The 27,658-nt window shown below is 53.6% G+C and overlaps 4 protein-coding genes across 8 annotated transcripts; 3 read left to right on the top strand and 1 right to left on the bottom strand.

The window, feature by feature from the left end:
- Positions 1 to 712: 712 nt before the first annotated feature.
- Positions 713 to 10,639, top strand: ZDHHC4 (zDHHC palmitoyltransferase 4). 3 transcript variants are annotated; one of them, XM_083872913.1, is made up of 7 exons: positions 713 to 740; positions 1,781 to 1,911; positions 4,250 to 4,323; positions 5,461 to 5,639; positions 5,726 to 5,851; positions 6,614 to 6,858; positions 7,288 to 8,004. In XM_083872913.1, the coding sequence occupies exons 2-7, from the start codon at positions 1,789 to 1,791 to the stop codon at positions 7,570 to 7,572; spliced, it is 1,032 nt and encodes a 343-aa protein (XP_083729039.1). In that variant the 5' UTR covers positions 713 to 740; positions 1,781 to 1,788; the 3' UTR covers positions 7,573 to 8,004. The 3 variants fall into 3 exon arrangements, 2 of the variants coding, with proteins under 2 accessions (XP_083729039.1, XP_083729038.1); XR_014591217.1 differs by lacking the exon at positions 713 to 740 and adding an exon at positions 10,567 to 10,639 and having other exon boundaries at positions 1,642 to 1,911; positions 7,288 to 7,844; XM_083872912.1 differs by lacking the exon at positions 713 to 740 and having other exon boundaries at positions 1,642 to 1,911.
- Positions 8,117 to 17,816, bottom strand: E4F1 (E4F transcription factor 1). 3 transcript variants are annotated; one of them, XM_083872909.1, is made up of 14 exons: positions 17,677 to 17,816; positions 17,171 to 17,310; positions 16,946 to 17,042; positions 16,098 to 16,303; positions 15,771 to 15,891; positions 15,345 to 15,497; positions 14,716 to 14,882; positions 14,189 to 14,416; positions 13,802 to 13,913; positions 12,975 to 13,192; positions 11,712 to 11,910; positions 10,586 to 10,746; positions 9,769 to 9,831; positions 8,117 to 9,236 (listed from the first exon to the last, which is right to left on the bottom strand). In XM_083872909.1, exons 1-14 carry the CDS (start codon positions 17,810 to 17,812, stop codon positions 8,889 to 8,891), a joined length of 2,349 nt encoding a protein of 782 aa, XP_083729035.1. In that variant the 5' UTR covers positions 17,813 to 17,816; the 3' UTR covers positions 8,117 to 8,888. The 3 variants fall into 3 exon arrangements, with proteins under 3 accessions (XP_083729035.1, XP_083729037.1, XP_083729036.1); XM_083872911.1 differs by having other exon boundaries at positions 13,802 to 13,910; XM_083872910.1 differs by having other exon boundaries at positions 14,189 to 14,413.
- Positions 17,817 to 18,226: 410 nt separating this feature from the next.
- On the top strand, positions 18,227 to 22,027 carry PGP (phosphoglycolate phosphatase; the record flags this gene model as incomplete). Its single annotated transcript, XM_083872572.1, has 2 exons — positions 18,227 to 18,947; positions 19,895 to 22,027. The coding sequence occupies 2 exons, from the start codon at positions 18,227 to 18,229 to the stop codon at positions 20,218 to 20,220; spliced, it is 1,047 nt and encodes a 348-aa protein (XP_083728698.1). The 3' UTR covers positions 20,221 to 22,027.
- Positions 22,028 to 24,991: 2,964 nt separating this feature from the next.
- On the top strand, positions 24,992 to 27,574 carry BRICD5 (BRICHOS domain containing 5). The gene is made up of 4 exons (XM_083872180.1): positions 24,992 to 25,434; positions 25,600 to 25,707; positions 26,596 to 26,749; positions 27,246 to 27,574. The coding sequence occupies exons 1-4, from the start codon at positions 25,207 to 25,209 to the stop codon at positions 27,338 to 27,340; spliced, it is 585 nt and encodes a 194-aa protein (XP_083728306.1). The 5' UTR covers positions 24,992 to 25,206; the 3' UTR covers positions 27,341 to 27,574.
- The last annotated feature ends 84 nt before the right edge of the window (positions 27,575 to 27,658 follow it).

Below are 27,658 nucleotides of genomic sequence, written 5' to 3'. Positions count from 1 at the left end.
CCCTCCATCCTCCATCAGGATTCAGGTGTCTCGGCCTGCACTCCAAGACAGCTGTGCCCCAGGAATATTCTGGATGCATTTCTCCCTCTCACGTCCTGTTTGGTGCACTGGAGGCCCAAGTGGGTGCGCTGGGCTTACCGAGGGAAAAAAGAGACTCTTCCTGATATTCAAGCTCCTCTCCTGCCTCCCACCAAGACGATTCATCTCCTCTTTGGCCGAAGCCCCTGGAGCATCCCTGGGACACTTACCTGTGCTGTCCGAGCTCCAGGCAGCGGCACAGCGGGACCCCGAGCTGGGAAAACCATGCCAGCGGTTTGGGAGCCTTTGGATCGGTGACGCGGGCGAGTTTCTCTGGCAAATTCCAGGCGGGCACCGTAACCCAATCGGCCCCGGCGGGAGCGCCGGGAGGTTTCAGTTGTCACAGAGCACGGGGGGACGGGCAGGGCGCTGCCTCCGCACCCAGCACGGTGACCCCACCTCATCCCGCCCCGGGGGCACCGCCAGCTGCGGCAGCGACCCCCCTCACCTGGGACAGGGGAGGAGGATGCGGGTCACAGGGGAATGCCGTGCTCAGAGCTCCGGGAAGGCACACGGATTTTGCTTGGGAGACTCCACTAAAAGCCACAACCCTGCAGGGATTTGGGGCTGTTCCCGAAGGAGCGGCACGGGCGGGCAAAGGGCGGCGGGCGGCGGCGCTCGGGGGAGAGGAAACGGCACATGGGCCGCACGGGGCTCACACGGTAACGCGGCCGGCACCGGGGGAACGCGGCAGCTCCGGGCCCCACGGGCTGATTTCACCGATGTTTTCAGGGTTTTATCGCTCCCCGTACACGGGGCCGGGGCCGCCGGGGCGCCGGGGGGCGCTGGAACCGCCGGGAACCGCCAGAGCGGCGCCGCTTCCGCCGGGCCGGGGCCTGTCCCCCCCCGACCCCCGCCACCCCCGCGGCTGGAGAGCGCCCAGGGAAGGGAACGGGGCTGGGGAAGGGAATGGAGCCCCCAAGGGAGCTGGGGAAGGGGCTCAGCCTGGAGAAAAGGAGGCTCAGGGGGGACCGTGCAGCTCTCCACAAGTCCCTGACAGGAGGGGACAGCCGGGGGGGTCGGGCCCTGCTCCCAGGGAACAGGGACAGGAGGAGAGGGAACGGCCTCACCTGGGCCAGGGGAGGTTTGGGTGGGATTTTAGGGAAAATTCCATCCTGGAAATGCTGCCCAGCCCTGGCACAGCTGCCCAGAGCAGTGTTGGAGTCCCCATCCCTGGGGGGATTTCAAAGCCCTGTGGTTGTGGCACTTGGGGACAGGGCCTGGGTTAGTGGTGGCTTTGGCCGTGCTGGGGAAACAGTGGGACTGGATGTCCCAAGGAACAGGGACAGGACAAGGGGAAACGGCCTCAAACTGTGCCGGGGGAGGGTCAGGATGGACATCAGCAGGAATTTTCCCATGGAAAGGGTGCTGAGGCCTTGGCAGGGGCTGCCCAGGGAGGTCTGGAGTGCCCATCCCTGGAGGTGCCCAAGGAGTGTCTGGATGTGGCACTCACAGCTCGGGGCTGGGGACAAGGTGGGCATCAGGCACCTCTGGGATTTGATGGGGCGGAGTTTTTTCCAACCTAAAGGATTTTGGGATTCTGTGTTTCTGCCTTGGCCCTCATAGAGGCAGATAAAACACTGCCCTCAGTGCTGGGTGCTGCTGGAGGGGACCCTGCCCGGGCTGGGGATGCTCCATCCCTGAGCTCAGGGAATGCCTGACCCTGCTGAGGGGTCCAACAGCTGCTCTTGTTCCATTGCAGGGCTCGGGATGGACTTCCTGACCCTCTTCCTGATTTACCTGTGCTTTGTGCTCGCCGTCACTGCCCTGCTCTGCCTCTGCTCGGGGAGGAGGGAGAGTTTCCTCACAAGGAGTGTCAACAGGGCAAGCCAGGTAAAGCACTGGGCTCCCAGCTAGAGAGTGAACTTCCAGGGGAATGATCATCTCCCATTCTGGTAATCTGCCCTGCTTTGTTCTGCTAAAATTAGTGCAACTGCTATATTTGTTCTCAAAAAAAAAAAAAAAAAAGCCGGTTTGTGTGGTCAGAGTGGTGATATATTTCATCCTGTTTTAATGTCTGCTCTTAAGGAAGTAGGATAGGAAGTAGAAATACACTTCCTTGGAGATGATTAAATCCTGCCCAAGCAGGTAATAAAAAAATCATTTGGGTCTCCCAGCTCCTGTCCCAGCCTGTACCTGTCTGGGGTGAGGATGGAGCTTCTCACCATGCCGGAAGCACCTTCAGTAGCACCACAACACAACTTTGAAAAATTAAATAAGAATCAGGCCCCGGGAACTGGCAGCTTTTGTGGTGTTGGCTGCTGTCATCGAGAGGAAAAAGGTGGGGGAGGTTTGAGGATTAAAATAGGGAGAGAATTATAAGTGGTGGCAGATATTTTAGGGGAAGCTCTTTATTGTGTGTACTAATGCTGCAGGCTCTTGTTCACTAAGAAAGAAGCAGGAATGAAGAGGTTTAAAAGAGGATTAAGAATTGGCATTTTATTGTAAAAACAGGGAATTGAAAAAGCACCGGTTCATTTTTCTGTCTGTTGGTCTGTGTCTGAATGAAAATGAAAAATAAAGCTGTAATATTCTTGGAAGGTAAAGGGTGAGAGAATTATCAGTTAAATTGTAAATTATATTTAATGCTGTTCATTGGAGTTCAGACAGACTTTTTTATTACTGGTATTATACTTCCTTTTGGTTTATAGACACACTGTGCAGAGAAATTGATTTTTTTCCCTCATATCTTAATAGCTGCTGCTATGAAGTGTTTAAACAGCAGCAATTAAATTACTGCTGTGGTGTGAAGCCACTGTCTGGAGGAATCTAATCAATATCTGTGCCTGGGAAATAAATACATGTGAATGTAATCAATATTTTACCTGAGATATAAATACAGGCAATGCTAAATGTAAGGTCACAATGTAAGATAAATTATTACAAGATAAGGACCAACACAATACAAAACTCAGAATATCAGAAAGGTCTGAAGCTCTTAGAGAGTGTCCAAAGGATGGACACAAGGGTGGTGAGGGGCCTGGAGGGGCCATGGAGGAACAGCTGAGGGCAATTGGCATTAGCCTGCAGTGTGTTGAGGTTTCCTGCAGGTTCTTTTCTGCTGGGTTGTGTTTCCTCTTGCAGCACACTTGAAAAACAACAACTTCTTTTTACAAACACTCGTCCCTCGAGCTGCCGAGCTGAGACGTACCAGTTCACACCAAAATATTTAGCATCTTCTCAGCTTCACATATGCTTTTTGCCTCCTGGTCTTTCACATCTGAGGCAAGAAGCTCTCACTGCATATTTTCCCTCCATGTCAGCTAGAAATAGGCTCAGCAGCTCTAATTCCTGCACCGTGTTGCTATAGAGATGTGTCAGCTCGGAGCAGCCCAGTCAGACAATCCCACAGGCACATCTCTGGCTGAGGGATTCACTCAATGAACACGGGCAGGTTCCTTCTTCAGCACGTCGAGCTCTGCTTGAAAGGGCAATTAGACATGGAGCCATGGGGCTGGATCAGAGCTGGAGCTGGAGAAACTGGATTTTTGGGGGTTTGGCTGGCTCGTGGATTTTTTTTTCCTCTCTTTTCTGGAGGCCACAGGCTTTATCCCTTTGCTTATCTCCCTTTGATCTGTCAGATGGGCTGATGGAGCATATTGTAGCTGGGGAATTGGTCAGTTCTATCCCCTGCTTAACCCATCCCCACCCTACACCCACCCTAAGCTCCTTAGAACTTTCACACATTAACCCAGATATGTTTGTTTGGGCCTGGGGGGCTCCCAGGAGTGTGGAACCTCAAACCTCAGCAGCATTCCTGCCTCTCTTCTTTCCCCATGGACAGGGGGCTCAGGCATTGGAACTGCCCAGGGAGGTTTGGAGTTCTCATCCTTGGAGGTGTCCAAGGAAGGACTGGATGTGGCACTCAGTGCCTGGGCTGGGGACAAGGTGGGGATTTGGCACAGGTTGGACTCGAGGAACTTGAAGGGCTTGTCCAAGCTGAGAGATTGCAGGATTCTGTGATTCTGAGTGTTATGGTCAGACTTTGTGATCTTGAGGTCTCTTCCACCTTTGATTCTGTGGTGAGAAGCTCAGATGCCCATGAAAAGGAGCCTCCTCCTCCCTGGTGCTGTGGCTGTGCGGGTCCAGTACTGAGGGACTTGTGCTTAAATCTGAGCTTGGCCCAAGGCAGCAGCGGTGGCCAGGTAACACAGAGCTTCATTTCCCTCAGGTGTTGTCACTGGTGGTCCCCACCCAGCTCCAGAGGGTGACACACCAGGCACTGCACAGGCTCTTCCACACGAGGTAATGCACTTTTATCCCTTTGGCATTTGTTTTCACTCTTATTTCTGGTTACTGTTGGGATCTTCTGCCACATCAGAGTTCTCAGTATGATCCTTAGATATTCTGTGTCCTTTTGGGATGCTTGTCAGGGATTACAGACTCCCCTTTGAGGTTTGCCACGCTGTTTTCTCTCCCTTCTGTGCTTGTTGTTTAGAGGGTGGTACCCTAAAATGCTTGAACATATTGACAAATGAAGATAATGTGTCTCAGGAACAGATGTTGGTCACACTGGTGGGATCCTGCATCCCCACAGGAATTACCACAGCCTCTCTGGCAGCTGCAGATGGAGTCAGACAGACTCTCAGTCTCCATCCTCTCCCTCAAATCCCATTAGGCTCAGCCCAGCAGCCTGGATGTCCAGGTGGCTGAGGGGGGAGCTGCACAGCTGCCAGCGTGCAGCCTGCTGGATTCAGGTGGATTTTGTGGTGTCTGTAAACTCTGGTGCCTCAGGAATGATTTAAATACCTTTTCTCTGGGGACAGCAGCTCGGTGCAACAGTGACTTCAGGGCTGTAAATCTGCAGCTGTGGTGGGAGTGCTGGGGTGGGTTTGTGCCTGTTCTGCTGATCCTCTGCTCTAACACAGCCTGACACAGAGAGATGACTCTGTCAGAGGTGCTGGGAGCACTGGGATTCTCCACATACTCTGGAACTGGTGTTCACCACTGCCCACCTCCTGCCACTCTTATTTTTTAACTGCTGATTCTATTACTGCAGAGTTTTAAAGATTATGCTGGCAGATTTTTCTTTGCTTTCAGAGTAGCAAATGTCTTTTGGCAGAATGTTTTGTGGCCTGTTGCTGTGGCATATTTTGTCAGCAGCAAGTGATTATAAGACTTAGTACTGACAGGGAAAAAAATCCAAAGGACATGTGCATAAAGCAGGGAATTTAGCTGACATATTTAAAGGAGTGTATGTGGGAAGAAGAGGAGGAGAAGCCAGTGGATGGAGAAAACACTATTAATATGCAATCCAAGCTGGCCTGAAAACCTAAAAGAGGTGTCTCCTTGCATTTGGAAAGTCTTTGATCACCTCTAAGTGTACTTGACCTGTTAATCAGGATGCTGAGTATTAAATAGACTGTCCCCTTTCCTTTCCAGGAGCTGTTTGTTTGTGGTCCTGCACATAGCCCTGCAGGCTGCAGTGTTTGGGGAGTACACCTGGGAGGTGTTTGTGTACTGCTGGGAGCTGCAGTTCCACCTCCTGCCCCTGCTCCTGCCCTACCTGCTGCTGGCTGGAAACCTGGGCTGCTTCCTGCTCTGCTCCCGGGCTAATCCTGGTAACATCGTGCTTGTGCTCTTTGAAAACAGGAAAAAAAATGCTACAAATCTCATTTTTTAGTTCTTTTTCTTGTCTCTTTTGCAGGTAGAGTAACAAAATCCAATGGTGCATCCCTGGTTAAGGTTTATGCCTATGATGGGGTGCTGTTTCAGAGAGGCCTCGTGTGCCCCACGTGCACTGTGGAGAAGCCAGCCAGGTCCAAGCACTGCAGTAAGGATCTGAAATTCCTTGAAAAACCATGGCAGTAAGACCTTCCCAAAGGAATTCTCCCCCAGGAGCTGCAGTTCCCACTACAGCTGTTCTGCCACCAGCTCAGTGCTCACAGGGCTGTGTCTGTGTTCCTGAGGTCCCAGGCCACAGCTGCATTTGCCCATCCGTGGACCTGGTTGGGTGCTGTTTCTTCTCACAGAAATTATCAGTTCTGAGTGATAATTCAGGGTCAGGAACAGCTGAGCTTGTGAGCAGCTGGAATTTAAATGAGAAATTATCACCTGTCAGGACCTCAGATCGGGATTTTCTGTTTCATAGTCACAGAATCCTGTTTGGGCTGGGAGGGATCTTTAAAGCCCATCTCATGTCACCCCCTGCCAAGGGCAGGGTCACCTTCCACTATCCCAGGGTGCTCCAAGCCCTGTCCAGCCTGACCTGGAACACTGCCAGGCATGAGAAGTCCAACACCTCTTCTTATCATCTAAAATAAAGGTGGGAGCTGCAAACTCTACCTTTCAGGTGCTTTGCCAGACAGTACTGTCAGAGAAACCAAAGTCTTGGAGCTGCAGTCCTGGTGAATGAATAAGGAAACAGAATTCAATGTTTTTCTTAGGATACACAATTAAAATTACTTGCTTCAAAAGCTGCCAGCTAAACCCTGACTGCAACTCCCACATATTTTCAGCTTAAAAAAACATGTAATGATCAAACTTACTTAAGAATGAAGTGCCAAGACCCTTGTTTTTCCTCTGTCTCCTGGAGGTGTCTGTGGGACATGCGTGCATCGCTTTGACCACCACTGTGTGTGGGTCAACAACTGCATTGGGGCCTGCAATGCTGGTGTGTTCCTGCTGTACCTGCTGTCCCTGACTGCCACAGCTGGGGCTGTGGCTGCTGTCACGGCTGCATTCCTCATCCAGGTGCTGCTGCTCTCCAACATCATGCACGGCACCTACCTGGATGCCCAGGGACAGGAGCAGCCCGTGGAGATTCCCTTCCTCGTCCAGGTCAGTGCTATAAGATGTTCTGCCTCTGCACTTTGCTGTCAGAAATGTTGTCCTGTTCCCCCAGCATGAGAAGAGGTTGCAGGGGTTTGGGACAGACTGCAGCTTTTTAGCTGTTTTACATGTATAACATGAGAAAACTGCTGCTGCTGAATACTTTAAAAATGGGGGATTTTTCTCACAGCATTTCCCATCCTACAGATTCCTGTCTCCAGGATCTGTCACAGATCTGGTTCATAGAGGAGGAATTTACATTCCAATAACTAGCTGATGTAGTAAAGTTTAGGAAACAGCTGAGAGTCCCTGAGGTACCTTTGTGGAGGTGTTAGAGCAGGACACACTACCCTGGAATGCAGATAGAGCACCACGTGCACATGGATGTGCACATGGGATTCAACTCTCCCAGATTTTAACTTTTCTTTTTCTCTGCAGCACCTTTTCTTGACTTTCCCCAGGATTGTCTTCATGCTGGGGTTTGTCATCCTGCTCACACTGGTCCTGGGGGGATATTCCTGCTTCAGTCTGTATTTGGCCCTCACCAACCAAACCACCAATGAATGGTGCAAGTCCCGAAGATTTGGGGGCTCCCCCCATCTCCCCTCAGAGCCTTATGACAGACCCGTCGTCTACAAAAACATTTATTCTAAAGGGATATGGAGGAATTTAAAGGAAATCTTTAACCCTCCTACAGTGTTGGTAAGGAAGAAGAAAACATGAAGATATTATTGTTTCTCTGGGCATTTTTTAAGACTTTGGCTCAGCAGCAGGCCTGGCTGCCCCAGGAAGATTTTGGAAAGAGATTACTGCAGAATTCACATAGTGGTGCCTCAGCAGAGCATCATTTGAGCTCCCTCTCAGTGAGACTCAGGGCCAGCTCAGTCCTGGCCTCTGATTACAGGGATTTGGTCCATCTTCCCAAAGTCAATCTTTCTCTCTGGGAAGGGCTAACACAGAGCTCCTGTGAATTATGAAGAAGTGGCATCTTTTTTGTGAGTACCTTTCTTTGGGGAACAATTAACCCATGGCTGTTAACAACGATGACAACAGGTTGTGTGTATTTAGCTGAAAAAATGATTTCTGGCAGGATCTTACCTGCAGAAATCACGTCCTACTGCAGCTTTGGAGCATTAACTTCAGGAAATTAAAGTGTCCCTGTTCTCCTCTCCTTCCAGAAATTCTTCTGTTTGAGTATAATAGAAGAGAAATTGGAAAAAAAATATAGTAAGAACTTTAAATAATTTTATTTTTAAAAATGTATTTATTTACATGCCAAATCTGTACAATAAGCAATTAAAAATCCATATATGGTTTTAAAAAACCGAATTCCTATACAATATGGCTTTCCATCCCCCAGGCTGGCTCTCAGAGCAGCCTGGCTGGCATTGCAAGGTACAATGATGCATTCATAGACCAGTACATAAGGCTACTTGTCCAGGATATCAAAAGAAAAGAGAAATACTGTAGTACCATGCCTTGGGAGGCCGGAAGGAGTGAGGTTAAAGGCATGAGAGTGTTTCAGTGGTGCTTAACACACACCACAACTCTGTAGGTTTGGTTTCCTCAACTTGTTTTAAATGCATATATTTAAATAATCCCTCATGAGACCCCCACATATTTGCTACACTTTCTGAATCCTTTTAAAAAAACAGACCACTGCTGTCCCAGGGGCAGAGGGGGCTGGTTCCCAAAGGATCTTCCTTAATCGAGGCTGCTGTACAGAATACTGAGTGCCACTTGTTACCTGTCAGTCTCTTCAGTGTGACCAAGGCCGAGGGTTTAATTTGTGGTACTGGTTTTAGACTGAGAAAACCTCGGGCCTGCCCTGACCTGTTTTAGACTTGTCCTATCCCATTTTGGGCCTGTCCTATCCCATTTTGGGCCTGTCTAGTCCCACTTTGGGCCTGTCCTCTCCTGTTTTAAGCCTGCACTATCCCCTTTTGGCCCTGCCCTATCCCGTGAAGCCGCTCCCCTCCAGAACCTTCCCCCGAGCAGCCCCAGGCTGGAGCAGCCAGGCCCTTTGCCCTGCCCTCCCCTCACACAATCACTGTCTGCACCTCCACCTCGCCCTCCTGCGAGGCGGCGATGACGAACTCGCCCGCGTGCTCCATGATCTCGATGTCCTCGGAGGCCACCATGGTGACGGTGGCCTCCTGTGTGGCCAGCCCACCCTCGGTGGCCAGCATGGCGCCGTCGCCGATGGCCGAGGCCAGGGTCATGGCCACCTGCTCTGTCAGGCTCTCGGGCGTGGCGATGGTGATGGTGTCGGCGGCGTCAGCGGCCGCAGCGCCCTCGGCCACCGTGACGTTCTGCACGATGATCTGGTGGCCGGAGTTGGCCTGGTTGACGATCTGCTGCACCACCTTCATGATGTGGCTGTCGACCTGCGAGGGGACAGGGGGCTGTGCTGATTGATGTGGGTGTGTTTACTGGGAGAATTCAGGGCAGTGGTCGCTGCAGAGGCGCAGCGACAGGAGCAGCTCTGCCTTCCAGGTTGCTCCAGCTGTTCACCCCCAGGAACAGATTCTGGAATGGGTCATGTGGGCCTGATATTTCTGGGTCTGAAAGATTTTAGCCTGCTAGCAGCTGCTAACTTTTTCCCCAAGGAAAAATTTGTCAAGAAAGCTTCTTCTCAAAACAATCTTGGCAAACAACTCTCCTTTCTCACAACAATCTTTCTCCAGGTGGCGTTTTGCTATTTTTTGTGGTTTAACCAATGGGATTAGAGAGGTGTCATTCCTATTCACCAATCATGTTAAGTCTGTATTGGAAAACCTTATAAAAAGTAGTAAGAATTAGACAACAAAAGCCTTTTTTCTATGCTCTTTGCCTTCTGAAATATTTGGAGTCTCTCATCTTTCTTTCGTGTCCTACAACAACAGGATCACCCCTCCTAACACTGAAGGACTGCTTTACCTCATGTCTTGTTCCCTCTATTATTTCAGTAGCTTCGCTGGTCTCCATGTCTTCAGTAGAAGTCTGAAAGACAAAATTAGACAATTCCTTTTCTGGGTTCTTGTAAAAAGAATTTTATCACTGAGATATAATTCACTAAGATCTTTTACACAGGTCTTTCTGTTCCCCCCATATGCAGTAGCTACTCCAAAGACAACTCCTTGACATTCTCTCCCAATCCCATTATCAGGAACTACTTGAAACGAATGCACAGTGTTCACAAATAACTGAAAGAGAATGTCCACCCTCAGCAGGATTTGGCCAAGCAGCAGATTTTTCTCCTACTGGAGAAAAACTACAGCAGCACTCAATAACTGAGCTGTGTTACCCTGCTGGGATGAGAACTGGCTCTGTGTGAGGGAGGGGAGAACGTGAAATACAGAATTCATTGCTTTTGGCAGCCTCTGTTAGAAACAACAGAGATTATCTGGGACAAAGTAAGATAAATAGAAATCGAAGAAAACAGGAGGGAAAGCTGAAGCAAGCCTGTGAGGACCTAAAATCTGATGTGGTCAGAAGTTCTCAGGCTCAGGTTCCTGTTGAACTGTTAGTCTCCTCTTCTCCTGGCACACACAGCACTTTGGGAGAGTGGGGAAGCTCCAAGTGCTTTCCTTCCAAACAAGGCTAATCCCACTGACTCCTGGGGCCACGCAGGCAGGGCAGAGCCTGTTTTACCTTCTCCCAAAAGCCCAGAACAGTAACATGAACCACTGCAGAGCTTTTCCCGACCAAATCCTGTGCTAAATTCCCAATGAGCAGGCTGGCTGCCCCTTCTCACCTCGATGATGTACTCCTGGGTGTCTGCCACCACTGAGGAGAACTCCACCAGAACCGTGTGCGGATCTTCAGACAGGACCGTGGCTGCTAAGTTGTCAGCAGACTGACTCTCCTCTGACACGATCACTTCTTCCACCTCTTTCATAGCAAGGAGGCAGCCACCTGCATGGCAGTCCAGAAAAACATCATTTTTTGAGACCATCTCCAATAGTAGCTGGAAGATGGTGCACAGTACCAGCAAGGGGACAAGTGACCAGTGTCACCTGAGGGGCTCTTGGCCCACCAGGACAAGCCAAGGAACAACCCAGAAGAGCCCTGTGACACCAGGAGCAGAGCAGCTCTCCAGTGCAATTCCAAACATGGGTAAACTCAGGTAATAAAATCACTTGGGGTTTCCAAGCCATGTGTGAAGCACATACAGGAAGAATTTGGGTATATTTTAAATCATTGGTCTTTTCTGCTGATACATCTCAGTACCTCCTACAAAAGTCCATTTTTTCCTCTAGTAAACTTGTATCATTCCTTTGGAATAACACCATCAGCACTAACTGAAGAAGTCTGTAAATCCCTGCTTAGGAGCTAAAGGAGCAGCAAGTCTAGTGCAACTAATCCTACGAAACCAGATTATTGGTGAGAACTTCACTGACACATCTCCCTCCCAGAGCATCCTCACTTCCACGCAAGTCATTAGACCCACCTGTCGCCTTGATTTTTCAACCTTCTGATAAGTTTACATTTCTACTGGAGCTTTCTCATGCATTGTAAAATAAAAAAAGACTGATGTTTGATAAATAATGCATTCCTTTCCAGGGAGAAGGACAAACTGATAGACTTCTGACTTGACAAGTGGGGTCAGAGAAGTGTTAACCTCATGCCCCAATCACTGATCAAACTCCAAAAGCTATACAAGTCAGAATCCCGGAATAAACTTCCTTCTTTTTTGCCCTGACGCTGACTGTCCTTCTTTTCGCGTCCATCCGGTGACCAGACCTTTACTCAGACATTTCCCTCCCAGAGCATTACCACTTCTACGCAAGTCATTAGACCCACCATTCCCACCCAGGCTGGGGGGCAGCCTTCCCAAAGCCAAGCCCAGAGCAGGCTCCCCCCAGGGCAGCCCTGTTCACCTTTGGTTTTGAGGTGCCTGTTGAGGGTGCCGTGCTCGGCGAAGCCGCGCCCGCACTTGTAGCACTTGAAGGGCTTTTCCCCGGTGTGGTGGCGGATGTGGCGCACCAGGGAGCCCTTCTCCCGGAACCCCCGGCTGCAGAACTGGCACACGTAGGGCTTGTCCTCCAGATGGGTACGGAAATGCACCTGCTGGGCGTTCTGCACACACAGGAAGGGCAAGGGAAGGGCTCAGAAAGGACATGGCCAGCTCAGTGACACAAAGGGTTTTAGCTCCCAGGGTGGAACTTGATGTCTTTTATAGGACACAAGGATGATTTTCTTGGGTGGTGGTTTAGGGATGGTACTCCTCAAGTCAGTGCTCTCACCAAGACTCTCCAAACCATGAGCCACTCATCTGCTTCCCATCTCCCTCTCCCCCTCCCTTTGCAGTGGGCTGGAGAGGAGAATTAGAGGCACAAAAGTTTCTTATCTCAGTCCATGATCTTCACAATTTACCAGTAACAGAAATAAGATAAGAACACTACCGATGACAGAGGGTACAAAGAAGAGGTGAGCAATTCACCTGTCCTGATAATAGACAGACGGAACTCCCTTCCCCCACACCAGAATGTTCTGGCCATGTACCCTCCTGGCTACTGCAAAAATTAACCTTGTCCTCGCCAGAAGTAGAACACTGTTATTACATATTTGTTCCATACATGAAGAACAGTTTCTTCAGAACTGTGATGGTTTTACAAAGATTGTCCTTCTTTTGCCCACTGAACCAAAACACCTTTCTGGAATTTCTGATCACAGAATCACTGAATAACTCAGGTTGGAAAGAATCTTAAGGAACATCTTGTTCCACCCACCCCACCATGGGCCAGGGACTCCTTCCACTATCCCAGTATTATAAATACATATTGTATGATTGGCTTTTTGCAAATATTGAAATGAATAGACAGGGTATTTTTAAAAAGCCTCTGAAATAGTAAGGTGTGCACTTGGCTGAATGCCAAGTCACCCAGCCTGGTCGTATTTTGCTTTTTTTCTATCTCCTAATTGTCTTATTTTCTTATTAAACCTATTTCTTAAAATTTACCAAGAAAGTCAACCTTGTTTTTAACACCAAGGTGCTCCAAGCCAACCTGGCCTTGAACACTTCCAGGGATGGAGCAGCTTCTCTGGACATCCTCTTAGAGGCAGGCAAGCTGGTGCTTGCTCTTTGAGGAGCAAAAGCTGGCTCTGGGGAGGGCAGGGTGGGGGCTCTGAGGGGGGCTCACCTTGGTTTTGTAGCGTTTGCCACACTTGGGGCAGGCGTAGGGCCGCTCGTCCGAGTGCACGCGGCGGTGGCCCTTGACGTGGGCGATGGTCTTGTAGAGCTTCCCGCACTCCCCGCAGCGGAACCGCCGCTCGTTCACGTGCACCTCCTGGTGCTTCTTCAGCAGGTAGCCCTTGGTGAACTCCTTGCCACACTCCTCGCACTTGAAAGGTTTGTACTCTACAGGGACAGAGAGAAGAATGTGTGGTTGATCCAGGGCGACTTGCAGCACGAGGATGTGGTGCAGGTGTAACTGAATTGTTACAAAAAATTAACCTGGAGAAGGAGGGAAATTGTTTTGGCAACCATGTGTGTGGGCTTTCACAGAACCCCACAATAGCTGGGGTTGGAAGGGATCTCTGGTTATCATCCAGTCCAGCCCCTGGAGCAGGTGACACAGGAACATGTCCAGATGGGTTTCGGATATCTCCTGAGGGAGGTCCAAACCCTCCCTGGGCAGCTGTTCCAGAGCTCTGCTCTTTCCTTTGTCATGGAAAGAGGTTCCTCCTCATGTCAGGGTGGAACTTGTTGTGTTTTAGTCTCTGGCCATTGTTCCTTGTCCTGTCACTGAACAGAGTCTGGCACCATCCTGTGACACCCCTGGGAGGGATTTGTGTGGGTTGATGGGATCCCCTCTCAGCCTTCCCTTCTCCAGACTGACCAGGCTCAGCTCCTGCAGTCTCTCCACATCAGAGGAGATGTACATGGCTGAGGTCACTGAGCCACAATTCATGTCACACAGCAGCCCCAGCAGCACTTTACCTGTGCTGTGAGTTTCCTGTGAGTTACCTGTGCTGTGGCTCTTGCTGTGAGTTTCCAGGGCAGCAGCTTCATTGAAGGCTTCATTACAGTGAGAGCAAATGTAATGTTTGTACCCATTGGTTCTTTCTGCAGGTGACTGCTGGAGAGAAAATGAGAAAACTGCTTTTTCTTTTTGTACTGGTGTGTCCAGTTAGGATTGCTACCCAAATTCCCAATTAAACACTCCAACTTTGACAGGAAAGAAATCTCTGTTGTGGAAAGATTTCCCTTAAATCACACCTGCACAACGTAACTCTAAAACCCGACACAAAGCCACAGGCATGGCAGAGACACGTGAGGACTACAGTGCTGCCAACAACCAAATACAGACGAGGAAGATTAAAAAATTAATCTGTTGATGGAATACAAACATACAGACTCTGCTCCTTCCAGTTTGGCACACTCTTCCCCACACGGCTCCTCTTCTATATCCATCCCTTTGTCCTCCAGCTCTTCTGGAGCAGCTGCTGCAGGTTCATCTGGCTTCTGCACCTCCTCCACAGCCACTCTCTCGATGACAATTCCTGAATTCCTCATGGCCTGCCTCAGCAGGTTCTCACTGTTCACTTCCCCCTCACACTGCAGCTCCTCAGGATGCGGCTGCTGAAAGAACAAGAGGAAATTCAGCACTGCAAATCCACAATTTTTTACAGCAATGCTGCTGTGAGGGTCACTGTCTCTGGGGTGCCCAGTGCTGGGCTATGGGGCTGAAAGACCAACCAGAGAATAGCTTTGGCTGAAGAGGAAGAGGAGGAAGATCTGTACTCTGACAACCCAAGGGATGACAAGCCGACACGGGAACCACACTCAGATTTACTGTACGTACCGCAGGCACTTCTGCTCACGAAGTGAAACGTTCTTTACATAAAACATGGAGGGTGTTTGAGACAAGCAACACTCACATCTGGCTCCAGGGGTTTTGCATCCACCACGGGAAGTTCCTGCATCTGGACATGGACCTCATGGAGCACGTTGCCTTTTGCATCTGTCACGAGGTGGATGACAGGGGAGGCCTCGATGGATTCGCTCGCTATCGAGGACATGGTGTCTGTGCTGGAGCTGCAGGATCCTGCAAGGGATAAACCACGTGGGGAAATGCACCCCCAGCAACTCCCTGTGCCCCCAAAAAATCTGCCTTAGAGCACAAGGTGCCTGTTAACGCTACCTTTGTACTAGATTCTCAAACATTCTTTAGTTCACACCCAGCTTCAAGGTAAAAGCTTTGCTTTATGAATTACTTTCTTCTGGTATAAAAAATATAAACTCAAAATCATGGGAATACTTTTTATCATAAATAAAAATCATAGGTTGGCTCGGTTGGAAGGGATCTTACAGGTCATCCAGTCCCACCCCTGCCATTGGCAGGGACACCTTCCACCATCTCAGCCCTGCCCAACCTGGCCTTGGACTTCCAGGGATCCAGGGACAGCCACAGCTGCTCTGGGCAATCTGTGCCAGAAGGAATTTCTGTTCCAGGTACTGTGAGGGTTTGGCTTTATTAGAGGAGGCAGCTCCTGGCAGCATCACTGACCTGATGGAAGATCATCTTTGTTGACAACTATTTCTTTGGTCACGTTGAAGCGGATTTTTTCAGTGCAAGGTGTCAGAGATTTAAGGTGCCGAGTCAAAGCTCCTGATTCCCGGAAGCTTTTCCCACATTTCTTGCATTTGTAAGGTCTTTCATCTGGAAATGACAACAAAAAAATCAAAACCACCACATTAAAGCCAGTACTGCCAGGATCAGCTCTGTGTGGCAGGCTGAAGAACATGTTCAGCTTTCCACACAACTGTGCCTACCCCAGAACATTCCCCTGCTTCCCAGCACCCCAAATGCTAGGGAGCTCAATGGTCTCAGCTCAGCAAAACATGGGAAGCAGCAAGGAATTCCACTGGAAGGCAAATGGATAACCACAGACAGCTCCAGAAACAAGGATTTCTTATTTTGGAGAAACCTTACCCGTGTGCCGCCGATGGTGTCGGATCAGAGATCCCTTTGTCCTAAAGGAAGTCCCACAGAGTTTACATTCATAGTCCTTCCTGCTGCTGTGAGTGATCATGTGAGCTTTGAGGATGCTGGCCTAAGGAAAGAATTTCCTTTAAGAGACGTTCCAAATAGTTTGAAGATTTTACATTTCAGCTGCAAAGAACAACAAAGCTTCTTGTGAAAGCAGAACTTCCCTCTGGGAAGTGTGGCAGGCAGCAAAGCACACTGTTACTGAGTCTTGGGATCTCTAAGTTTACAGCCAGCCTAAAAGGCTCCCTAAAAAGCAGAGGGGATACTCACAGTTTTAAATGTCTTCTGGCACAGCTCACACACGTATCGCCCCTCCTTGTTCACCTGCAGCTTCACCTTGATCAGCTCGGTGGAGATGTCCTGCTCCTGCTCCTCGGGGCTGCCCTGCTCCTCACTGACCTCCCCATCCACGTGGTCATTGGGGTTCTCAAACACATGGTCTCCTGCTACAATGACCTCTTTGATGTGCCCACTGCCTGGGAAAAGGTGGGGAGACAGTTGGGTTCTTTACAGGACACAGCTTTACCCAACAAACCATCCACTCTTTCAGCATTTCATGCAGAAAGGAGAAGAAAAGGTTATTTTAAACCTGCAACTCATTATGGCAATCTTCTCATTAAGGCAGCATAAAATGGGCACTTCTGAAACAGAGTTTAACATCTAATTTGTATTAATTAGTTGTATCAAATAAGCTGAAGGAGGGTAGATTTAGAATAGATACTGCAAATGAATTGCTCCCTGTGAGGGTGATGAGGCCCTGGCACAGGTTGTGTGGCTGCCACTGGATCCCTGGCGGTGTCCAAGGCCAGGCTGGAGCAGCCTGGGACAGTGGAAGGTGTCCCTGCCCGTGGCAGGGGTGGCACTGGATGAGCTCTGAGGTCTATCCCATCCCATCCCATCCCATCCCATCCCATCCCATGTCCCTGCTGTGGGGAGGGACTGTAGAGCTGGCCAGGGCTGCCTCCCAGAGCTCTCTGCTGGAACAGCCCACCCCAAATCCCAGCGACACAGAGGTGTCCCCCAGCCAACCACAGCCCAAACCATCAGCAAAGGACATAGATGAGGGCACAGGTACCACACACAACCCCCCGGGGATGCCAAGGCACCCCAGAGCTCACCTACGATGGCCGAGGCATTGCTGATCTCCTCTGCTATGGAAGATGCTTCAACAACAATGTGAGCAACAGTTATGGACTCCTCGACAGCAGGAACCACCTGCTGGCACAGAGCACCTTTCAGCAGGCCGGTTCTGCTCCTCTAAACACACTGTTCCCTCCCTTCCAACCCAACAGACCGTTGCGTCTTAATTATTTCCAGCCCCAGCTCGGAGAAGCCGCTGTCACCTTTTGTCCTTCCTGGCCGAGGAGCCCGGCGAGCGCGTCGGGAGGTCGCTGGCAGCCCTTCTGCAGCTTGTGCTGCACGAACTCCTCCAGGGAGCTGAACTCGGACTGGCAGCGCCCGCACTTGTGCACGTCATCCTCGTCTGCGGGGGAGAAGCCGTCAGCGGGGCCGGGACACGGCACCGCGGGATGGGCTCAGGGTGAAGGGGCCGCGGCGGTCGGTGTGTTCCCCACTCCCCACTCCGGGGCGCCCGGCACAGGATCGCGTCCAGCCGGGCTGGGGCAGCTCCACAGCCTCTCCCGGCACCGTGACAGACCCGGCACCGCCGCTCTGCCCGGCCCGCTGAGCTGCCGGGGATGCCGGAGAGGAGCGGGGCCATCCGGGACGAGGCACACGGAGACCCCGCCGCCTCCCGCCCCGCTGACAGCACCGGCCCGGCCCCCTCACCCACCGGGCCGCGCCGCCCCCAGGCCTGCCTGTGCCGGCCGGGGCGCTGTGAGGGGGGTACCTTGCTCGCCGAAGGGCGGCGGGAGGCCGATGAGGGCGGCGGGGGGCGCGGGGGGCCCGGAGCCCGCGGCGGCCGCGCCCCGGCCCGGCCCGGCCGCCTCTGCCGTAAGCGCCGCCGGCCTCGCGCCCGTTGCCATCGCGGCCCCCGTGTCGCAACGCGCCGCAAGATGGCGGCTTTACGGCCGTGTCGTCATAACAACGGGACGGGGCTCGGCGGGGAACGCGCCCGCCGCGCGGGGGTTCCGGCCGCCGGCGGGCGGTGTCGGAGCACGGCCCCTCCGCTCCCCTCTCTGACCCCCGAGCCCTGAGCCCCGGCGGAGCGGAGCCCGGGCAGTTCCCGACGAGTTACCGCGGAGTTCCCTAACGCGTTACCGAATGAGCCCCTGCGCGCCCCGGCCAATAGCAGCGCGCGGGGGGCGGGCCCTCGAGCAGGGCGGCCAATGAGAGCGCAGCGCGCCGGGCGCCATCGGCGGCGACGTGCTGGGGGACGGGAGGGGACACCGGGCGCCGGCTCCCGGCGGGGTGGGCGTGGCCGCTGGCACCGCCGCCCAATGGGGACGCGGTCCGCGCGGAGCGCGGCCAATGCGGAGGCGCGGCCAGCGGGCGCGGGGGGCGGCGCGGCCAATGGGGCTCTCGGTGCGGCCATGGCGGACGCGATGGCGGCGGGCGGCCCGCGGCGCTGCCGGCGCCTGGAGGGCGAGGCGGCGCGGGCCGTGCTCGCCAACGCTGACACGCTGCTCTTCGACTGCGACGGCGTCCTGTGGCGGGGCGAGGCGGCCGTGAGCGGCGCGGCGGAGACGCTGGGCAAGCTGGCGGCGTTGGGCAAGCGTCTGTGCTACGTGACCAACAACAGCGGGCGGACGCGCGTGGCCTACATCGAGAAGCTGCGGCGCCTCGGGTTCCCGCCCGCCGAGCCCCGGCACATCTTTAGCTCGGCCTTCTGCGCCGCCCGCTACCTGCGCCAGGCGCTGCCGCCCGACTCCGCCGCCTACGTGCTGGGCAGCCCCGCGCTGGCCGCCGAGCTGGAGGCCGTGGGCATCCCGTACCTGGGCACCGGGCCCGCCGCCCTGCCCGGCCCCGCGCCCTCCGACTGGGTGAAGGCGCCGCTCGTCCCCGCCGTGCGCGCCGTGCTCGTGGGCTTCGACGAGCACTTCAGCTACGCGAAGCTGTGCCAGGCGCTGCGGTACCTCCTGCGCGGCGGGCCCGACTGCCTCCTCGTCGGCACCAACCGCGACCACCGGCTGCCGCTCGAGGGCGGAGCCGGCATCCCCGGTGCGCGGGGCGGGGGGGATGGTCTCGGGAAGGGTTGGGGGGTCTCCGTGCTCAGCTCTGCGGCTCGTCACACCTCGGTGTTGTGTTGATAGACCACAAGAAGTTCCACCTCAGCCTAAGGAAGAACTTTGTCCCGTGGGGAGTGGTAGAGCACTGGAACAGCTGCCCGGGGAGGTCACGGAGTCTCCGTCTCTGGAGACGTTCCAAACTCCCCGAAGCACGCTCCTGTGTTACCTGATCGAGGTGACCCTGCCTTGTAGAGGTGTTGGACTGGATGATCTCCAGAGGCCCCTTCCAGCTCCAGCTATCCAGGGATCCTTTGAGGCAGCCTGGGCATCCTGGAGCCTCCCTTCCACAGCACCCCTGGGAGGGAGAGAATCCTTATTGACCCTTTCCTTGCCAACAGGAGTTCCCTTTTGACGCTGCGGGCTGGAATCCCAACCTCCTGGCAGGCTTTATGCACTACCTCTCCTGGGGCCGACCCCTCCCTCTGTAAAGCTGAGGCATTGTCACATTCCCCGTGTCCTGAGCGGGTTTGTCCTGGCTTGTGTGGACACCGAGAGCCTCCTGCACTTAGTCCCCACTCCTGTTCCCCCCAGGGATGGGGTGCCTGGTGAAGGCCATGGAGATCCTCCTCCTGTCCCTAATCCCTGCTCCTGTTCTCCTCAGGGATGGGGTGCCTGGTGAAGGCTGTGGAGAGCCTCCTGCTCCTAATCCCTGGTGCTGTTCCCCTTAGGGACGAGGTGCCTGGTGAAGGCTGTGGAGAGCCTCCTGCCCCTAATATCTGCTCATTCCTGTTCCCTCAAGGACGGGGGTGCCTGGTGAAGGTCATGGAGAGCCTCCTGCCCCTAATCCCTGCTCACTGCTGTTCCCCCAGGGACGGGGTGCCTAATGAAGGTCATGGAGAGCCTCCTGCCCCTAATCCCTGCTCACTGCTGTTCCCCCAGGGACAGGGTGCCTGGTGAAGGCCGTGGAGACGGCAGCGCAGCGCGAGGCCTTCATCGTGGGCAAGCCCAACCGCTTCATGTTCGACTGCGTGGCCAAAGAGTTCCCGGTGGACCCCGCGCGCACCATCATGGTGGGCGATCGGCTGGACACGGACATCCTGATGGGCAACGACTGCGGCCTCACCACGCTGCTCACCCTGACCGGGGTGACAGCGCTGGATGAGGTGCGGGGCCACCAGGACAGCGGCTGTCCCGCCAGGCAAGGCCTAGTCCCCGATTACTACGTTGACAGCATCGCCGACCTGCTCCCGGTGCTCGGGGAGTAACAGGGGCAGCAGCAGCAGCAGCAACCCCAGCCTGTGACAGTAACGTACTCACTAGATATTCCCCAGGGTTAGAACCCTTAGCTTGTCTCCTCTCTGTCCTCTCAGTATGATTCTGTTTACATCTCAATCTGAAATGCACTTTGGAACAAAGAGGGCATTAATAGTGGCACGCGGGGCTGGGGCTTGGGGCTGGGTTTAGTTATAAATGCATCGATCCAATGTTTGTGGTGCTCCACGGCACAGGGTCCTCTGGGCTGAGCTGGGGGAGTGGAGCTGGTTGGTCTGAGAAGGATCATGTCCTGGCAAGGCTAGGCCATGGCTCAGCATGGTTTGTTCAGGGAAACGACTCTTGGGATGTGCAGTAACTCTGGCTGTGTTTGGAAACACTTGTGGAGCCGGTGTTTGCCCTTGGGGTGATGCTTTTTCCCAGGTGGGGCCTTGTTCATCGGCACAGCCCCACAAATGCATCTCCTTTGTTTGACCACTGCACATTACACTTGTGATGCAGATTGGGATGATCCCAACACTTCCAGACCTTGGCTGCTGCACACTGTCTGTCCAAAGTTGAGTGTGTGTAAAATGCATGTACACACAGGCATTCCCTGAGCATAAAGATAGAGCAGAATATATTTAAATTATAAATAGAGTCTATGATAATATATCTTGTTTCCCCAGAGGGAGGATGAGAGGAATGTACTTCACTGATTTAACTCTCCTAAACCTGGTTGCATTTGGTAATGCAGAGAGTCTGCAGCCATGCAGAGCTGCCCTTCCCTCCTGCTGCTTCCCAGAAATCCCTGGATCGATGCGTGCCGAGCTCCTGCACTTCCCTCAGCACCAGCCAGGCACTTGCCTTGGCTTCAGCTGCACAATCCCAATTCCTGCTCAGTCCATGGATGGATGTGGTGCCCAGGACAGTTGTGCACAGGGAACCCTGTGAGTCCTGGCTGTGTGTGGCAGTAGCTTGTGCTTCCTTCCCATCCCTGAGGTTCAGATCTTCCGTGTGTGCCAGCAGGGGCTGGGCATGGTGGTGAGGAGGAGTGCTGGCTTGCTCAGGGATGATTCCATTTGATCTCCAGGTGGGATTGGGCAATGAGGGGCTCACCACAGGGTGGTTTTTGTGCTGCCCAAATCCCACAGTGAAAGCTTTTGCGTTACGGAATTAATTGAAAATTATATATGCAAATAACATGCTTTTATTCCATAGATTCCAGTATCTACAGTTCAATTTAAGCACTGGTTTTCCTTCCCTGTCCAGCTGAGGAGCTTGGGCAGTGCTGATGCCATTTCCTGCCTGGTAACTTGTCACCTTGTTTGTACAGCAATAACCCTGCAGTCCAGACGGTCTCAGTGTTCCCAGAGCATTGGCTGAAGCTCTGAAAGGCTGTTTGTAATTTGGAGTTGTGGAAGGAGGCATGGATAATCTCTTCCCTGCTTGTCTCTCCAGATGAGGGACTGCAAAAGTCCCAGAAGCAGAACTTGCCCTTGATCTGGGTGACATGGAGATGGACATTATGGACTCACTGCAGGTCGTGTCTGATGTAACCGTGTGGTTTTGGATTCAGTCTCTGTATCTGGTGCTTTTTGTGTCAGGATATGTCAGGAAAAGGCCAGGAGACAGTCCAGCATCGCTCAGGCAGCTCTGTCCCTGCTGAGGGCTCTTGCTGGCAAGGGAGTGATTGCCTGGGCTCAGGGATGCTGGAATGTGCTGGTGGCGGTGTCAGTCATGCTTCAAAACTCTGTTCTGACTTCCAAACGGTTCTTAATCCTCTACTTGAATTCCCATTAAACTCTCCAACCTGCTCTCCCCAGCGTTGTCTCATTGTGTGGTCTCATCTCCTGCACTTTGATGCAGCTCTGCCTTGGGAATCCTGGGAGTCAGGGATGCAGTTTGGAAGGGACCTTAAATCCCATTCAGTGTCACCCCTGCTATGGGCAGGGATGCCTTCCACTGTCCCAGGGTACTCCAAGCCCTGTCCAGCCTGGCCTTGGACACTTCCAGGGATCCAGGGGCAGCCACAGCTGCTCTGGGCACCCTGTGCCAGGGCCTGCCCACCATCACAGGGGAAGTTTGTTTCCAACATCTAATCTAACTCTGGCAGTGAAGCCATTGCCCTTTGTCCTGCCCATGCCCTTGGCCAAAGTCCCTCCTTTCTTGTGGGCTCCCTTCAGCCAGTTCGTTCAGCCTTGGGCTGTGCTTGATAGGAAAACATCCAAAACCTGCATTTCCCCTGGCTAGACATCACCTGAAGGAATTCTTAGCTTTTCCTTGCCTCCACACCTTTGTTATGTCTGGCTGGCAGCTCTGGAACATTTTGAGGGCTCCTGGACTGCTCCACTGCTCCCACAGGGAGTTTCTCAAACCAGGACACAGGTGACAGTGTGAGAGCAGCACAGGCTGTGGTGGTGACTTTGTGGCACAGCTCCTTTTCCCTTTTCCCCCAAGGGTGGCACAGATGTGTCTGGGACAGCAGGATCAACACTTGGCTCCAGCCCACAGAGCTCCGGCAGCACTGAGTTCCCGTTGAAATGTGGGAATTGCCGCTGCCACAAGGGCAGGCTGCCTCTGTCCTCTGGTCATTTGATCTCTCAAAGAGCCTCACCTGGGCCGTGTTGGGCCGTGCCAGCCCCGAGGGCACACAAAGGCCCCGATTGTGGCTCCTGCCCGTGCCGGGGGTGAGCAGGAAGAGCCGCGCCGGGCACTGACAGCAGCGCTCAGCTCCCGCCCTGGCCTCAGGTTTCCCCGTCCTGCGGAGTCCTTTGGCTGTGAGGGACGGGTATTTATGTCCCACAGACACACGTTCAGGTTTCCCAGGTGTGCCTGCAGCCGGGATCATGCCCAGTCTGTGCGTGGGCAGGAGGCAGAGCAGCAGCAGCAGCCAGGTCCTTGCCTGAAGTGGAGGATGGACGGAGGGGACGGTGCCAGCAGTGCTGCCCCTGCAGTGAGTATTCCCTGTTCTCGCAGTGAGAATTCCTTATTCTTGCAGTGAGTGTTCCCTGTTCCCGCAGTGAGAATTCCTTATTCTTGCAGTGAGTATTCCCTGTCCCAGCAGTGAATACTCGCTGTTCCTGCAGCTCCTTGGCAAAGGCTGCCTCTGTCCTTCCTCTGGGACTCGACTTTGGACAAGGGTGTGGCAAGACATGGGGAATAGCTTAATTCCATTCCTCCCACTGCCAGAAGGCAGGCTTAGATAGGATATTGGGAAAGAATTCCTCCCTGGGAGGGTGGGCAGGCCTTGGCACAGGGAGCCCAGAGCAGCTGTGGCTGCCCCTGCATCCCTGAAAGTGTCCAGTGCCAGGCTGGATGGGGCTTGGAGCACCCTGAGGCAGTGGAAGGTGTCCCTACCCATGGCAGGGGTGGCACTGGTCAGGCTTTAGGGTCCCTTCCAACCCAAACCATTCCAGGATTACATGATTCTATCCCAGATAGTGCCTGCTCTGTGCTTGTCTGATTCCCCTCTGAAGGGGCTGATCCTAGTAGGGTTCATCCCCAGCACCCCCAGTTCAGCTCCTGCCAGGCAGCTGCTGTCAGTTGGTGCCGGGGTTTACCAGGGATAGACTGCTCAGGTACCAGGGCAGAGGAGCCAGGGCCAAGCTGCTTGGGGTGGGTGTGAGCCATGCCCTGCCGAGGGCTGGGAGCTGCTGGAGTTCTGTATCTGCACCTTTCACACCAGAGGGAATTCCACTGGTTATTGAAAACCTGCCAGTTACTGCAGGGCTGGGGCTCTGCTCTGCTGGAGTTGATGGATTTCAGATATGTGCAATTCTAACTCACTGCTTTTCTGGGGGAATAATCTGGAAGTTCCCTGTTTCCAATAAAGATCCGTAACTGTCCAAAGGCTGGATGAGCCCATCCTCGTGCAGCTGGAGCACATGTAATCCTGGGAATGGATTGAATTTCTCTGTCCTTCAGAGGATTGAGAAACAGGTTATTTTTTAAATGTGGGCTGTGTTTGAGATTATTGAAAGCACATTTTCTGCTTTGTAAAAATCCCGTTATGTGCCATGAAGTTAAATTTAATTGCTCCAATATAAGAACTAAAGTAAATTAATAGAGCCAATAGAAATGTCACAGCACTGCCAAGCTCTTTTCCTTGGTCTCATGGAGAACAACTTAGCAAGAAAATTCAGCACAGCCAAGAACAGAAGCAGGGTCACTCCACACGGAGTCTGATTCCAATGCTGACAGTCCCACTGGGGATTTCTGCTGTAAACCAAAATAATTGAAGTCATTGTTCCCTGTGTCTGGAAAGCTGCTGCTCCAGCCCTACCCTGGGGCTTTGCAGCTTTCCAGGCTGTGGCAGTGCTGGTTACCAGGATGCTGGATCTGGAATTCCAGCGCTGTGGGATGAAGACTCCGTTATTCCAGGTGCTGCAATAGTTTGGCAGCTCTGCACTTCAGCCAGTTTGCACAAGAATTTGTGTCAGGAGCTGGAAATGTTTGATGAAGAGTTGGCAGAAGGGTCAATTTTAACTCCTGTTCCTCCTTCTTTTGCCCTGGCTCCCAGGACAGGAGGGCCCCAGCACACTTCCCAGCTCCCTCCAGGACCTTCTGGATCATCCTGTCCATTGCCTTGTTGTTTTTTGCAGTTGTTGGCATCAGTGTTGTGGGGGTTCTCAGCTTCTCCCCCAGCTCTGCCCAGGTAAGGGACCCTGATCTGGGCAGGAAGCCTCCTCCTGCCTGCAGCCCTGAGCTGTGAAGCAATTCCCAGGAGGGATGGGTGGGCTGAGATCTGGGCAGAGTTTGGCTGGATCAGTCCCTGCACAATGCAGGAAGGTGCAGGCAGGGCAGGGAGGTGCTGCCAGGCTGCAGGCAGGGCTGTGGCAGAGCCTGGGAGCCTTTTCCTCCAGCACCTGTTGCCTTTGGCATGAGGGGCACTGGGGGTGAGGATGGAGTCATGGATCATCCTTCCCGTGGGTCAGAGCCTTCTCCTCTGCACTGCTGAATCAGACAAGGGATAGGGGCCAGCACAGGGCCTGCTGGGGATGCTGGTGGGAGATGCTGCACACAAGCACAGAGCAGCTGATGCTGGGGGCTGCCCTCCCACTCCTCGTGCCCAGGCTGGCTCCCAGCTCGTCCGAGTGACGCTCCAGGGCCAGCAGGACCCACTGAGGAACCAGACAGCCGTGGTGGACAAGGCCAGGAGCACTGTCACCTACTACGTCACCTCGCAGAGCAACCTGAGTGCCGTGGTGCTGTATGACAGCAGGAACGTGAGTGCTGGGGCATCCCTGCCTCCTCAGCTTCTGTTTGCTGCCTTTCTCTGCACCTTTAGGCGTGGAACACAGAGCAGAGGAAAGGAGAATGTCCGTGTCAGGGGTTTCCTGGGGCAGGGGTGGGTATGTGCTGCCTGCTCCAAGGGGCACGTCTGTCCACAGGGCTACGTGTGCTACAAGCCGCTGCAGCAGCGAGCCTGCTACCTGAGAAGGATGGACCCCTGGGACCTGCAGACCCTGCAGATGGCTCTCAACACCTCTGAGCACAGCGTGAGCAGCTGCTGCAGCATTCCTGGGATGTCTGGGGGATGGACTGAGCTTTGCACAGGGTCGCTGAATGTTCTCCCGTGTGGATTTGCAGGGGTGACTCTACCCCAAAGCATCCAGGGCAGGGCTCTCCCAGCTGGGCAGAGCAGTGGCAGCCCCTGTTCTGAGGGATTCATTGCTCACAGGAGCAGAGCTGTGCCCCCAGGCTGGGCTCTGAGCCAGCTCTGAGCAGCAGCTCCTGGGTTTATCCACACCCTGATTCCTGTGGGAAGCAGCTGAGCTGCTGGGGCAGGGGGATGTGTCCCATGGAGGGGAAGAGCAGGGCTCCTGCAGGACCTGCTCCCACTGGATTCTGTTACCTGCCCAAAAATCTGGGTGAGGAAAAACAAAGGAGGATTGTTACCAACTCCCAGGGAAGAAAGTTGGAGGCAATCATGTATACAGACCCTCAGAACAAAATGTCAGTGGCTGCCTGATCAGGGGTAGATTCCATTTCCAGAAGACAGAAAGCCACATTTATGCCCCTGCCATCTGCTATCCATTTCCTCAGTGGCTCCTGGGGGCTCCTTGGTCCTCACTCCCAGAACACAAGCTCCCAAAGGGGATGCAGGGAGAGGAAAGCACCTGCCCAGCCCTGAGGCTCCTAAATGGAAGTAAAACTTGGTAGTGCTGGAGTTGCCTGAAGCCCAGACAGAAAATAAGACCTGGCAGCCTCAGCCTGGGAGCTGCTGGGGTACAGACCATTCCTGGGGTGCCCTGGGAGCCAGAGCAGGGATGTGGGGCTGGAGGGCCAAAGTGCCTTGGGAGGAACAAACGGGGGAGCCAGAGCAGGGATGTGGGGCTGGAGGGCCAAAGTGCCTTGGGAGGAACAAACGGGGACGTTTCTTTCAGGCTGAGCAGCTGCTACACCACAACAACCAGACCAAGTTCTACCGGGAGTTCCTGGGCATTGTGGCAGGGGAGCAGGTGGAGCCCAGGGGCCTGGGGGAGGCTGTGCAGGCCCTGTGTGAGCACACATCCATCTTCTGGGTGCAGAGAGGGCAGGGTAAGTGGGGCACTTCCCCTGGCAGGGGAAGCAAGAGCTTTTCTAGCACCTCTAAGAGGATCAGGCTCTGCTGCACAACAGCTGATGCATCAGGACAGGCTGCCAAGGCCTGGGACAGGGACAGGTGACCTCTAGTGCAAAATCAGACCATTGTTCACCATCCCTGAGTGCTGGCTCATACCCACCCCTGTCCTGAGCTGTGGCACTGGGATGGGCTCTGAGTTGCCCCCAGCAGCACAGCACAGCCAGCACACAGAGCTGTCCCCTGTGACATCACTGGTTAATCCCTGTCACCTTCATCCTCAGCCAAAGCAGCCTGCTGAGCTGTCAGCCTGCTCTGTATCACTCCAGCTTTAATATGAAAGGTCATTCCCTGAGGCTTTCCCCTTGCTCAGCTCCCCAGGAACTCCAGCGCTGCAGGACTAAAACATCCCTGGGGACACTGTAGCTGCAGGACCAAAGCATTGCTCTCACTGCTGTCCTTGCTCATTGGCAGGGCCGGGGAGGCAGCGCCTCATCTACCTGTGCATTGACATCTGCTTCCCCAACAACATCTGTGTCTCCATCTGCTTCTATTACCTGCCTGAGTAAGTGCTGCAGCCACGGCCGCCCTCTCTGCCCTCATACTTGAACTGGATTCCTGAAAAGCCTCTGACTTCCACGAGGAAGGGAACACCTACAACAGCCCCAGAGCTTTCCTGCTGATTCCATGCTGCAGGTCAGGAGAGTTTAGAGAAACAGGATCAGGAGGCCTCTGCTCGGCACAGTCAGTGCAGCTCTGCTCCAGGGCTGTGCCTTGTCCGTAGGAATTAGGAGACCCAGGCTAGAGGAATCCCAGGAAGTAGCTGGAGTTTTGGGGCTCCAGGCTCTGTTCAACACAAGGTGGTTGTTGTTGTTACATCTGGAGGG

The sequence above is a fragment of the Zosterops lateralis genome (assembly GCF_965231275.1).
Source record: "Zosterops lateralis genome assembly, chromosome: 15".
Classification (NCBI taxonomy): domain Eukaryota; kingdom Metazoa; phylum Chordata; class Aves; order Passeriformes; family Zosteropidae; genus Zosterops; species Zosterops lateralis.
Note: the sequence above shows the minus strand (reverse complement) of the source record. Positions and strands in the feature narration are given on the sequence as shown.

Excerpts from the sequence above, each read along its gene's own strand:
- E4F1 (XM_083872909.1), bottom strand. The coding sequence starts at position 17,812 with ATGGCAACGGGCGCGAGGCCGGCGGCGCTTACGGCAGAGGCGGCCGGG. Across the intron at positions 14,417-14,715 it reads CAAAACCCCTGGAGCCAGAT|CAGCCGCATCCTGAGGAGCT; the intron begins GTGAGTGTTGCT and ends TTGTTCTTTCAG. Across the intron at positions 13,914-14,188 it reads AACTGGAAGGAGCAGAGTCT|CAGTCACCTGCAGAAAGAAC; the intron begins GTATGTTTGTAT and ends TTTTCTCTCCAG.
- BRICD5 (XM_083872180.1), top strand. The coding sequence starts at position 25,207 with ATGCTGGTGGGAGATGCTGCACACAAGCACAGAGCAGCTGATGCTGGG. Across the intron at positions 25,435-25,599 it reads TGCTGTATGACAGCAGGAAC|GGCTACGTGTGCTACAAGCC; the intron begins GTGAGTGCTGGG and ends GTCTGTCCACAG. Across the intron at positions 25,708-26,595 it reads TCAACACCTCTGAGCACAGC|GCTGAGCAGCTGCTACACCA; the intron begins GTGAGCAGCTGC and ends CGTTTCTTTCAG.
- ZDHHC4 (XM_083872912.1), top strand. The coding sequence starts at position 1,732 with ATGCCTGACCCTGCTGAGGGGTCCAACAGCTGCTCTTGTTCCATTGCA. Across the intron at positions 5,640-5,725 it reads CTGCTCCCGGGCTAATCCTG|GTAGAGTAACAAAATCCAAT; the intron begins GTAACATCGTGC and ends TCTCTTTTGCAG. Across the intron at positions 5,852-6,613 it reads AGCCAGGTCCAAGCACTGCA|GTGTCTGTGGGACATGCGTG; the intron begins GTAAGGATCTGA and ends TGTCTCCTGGAG.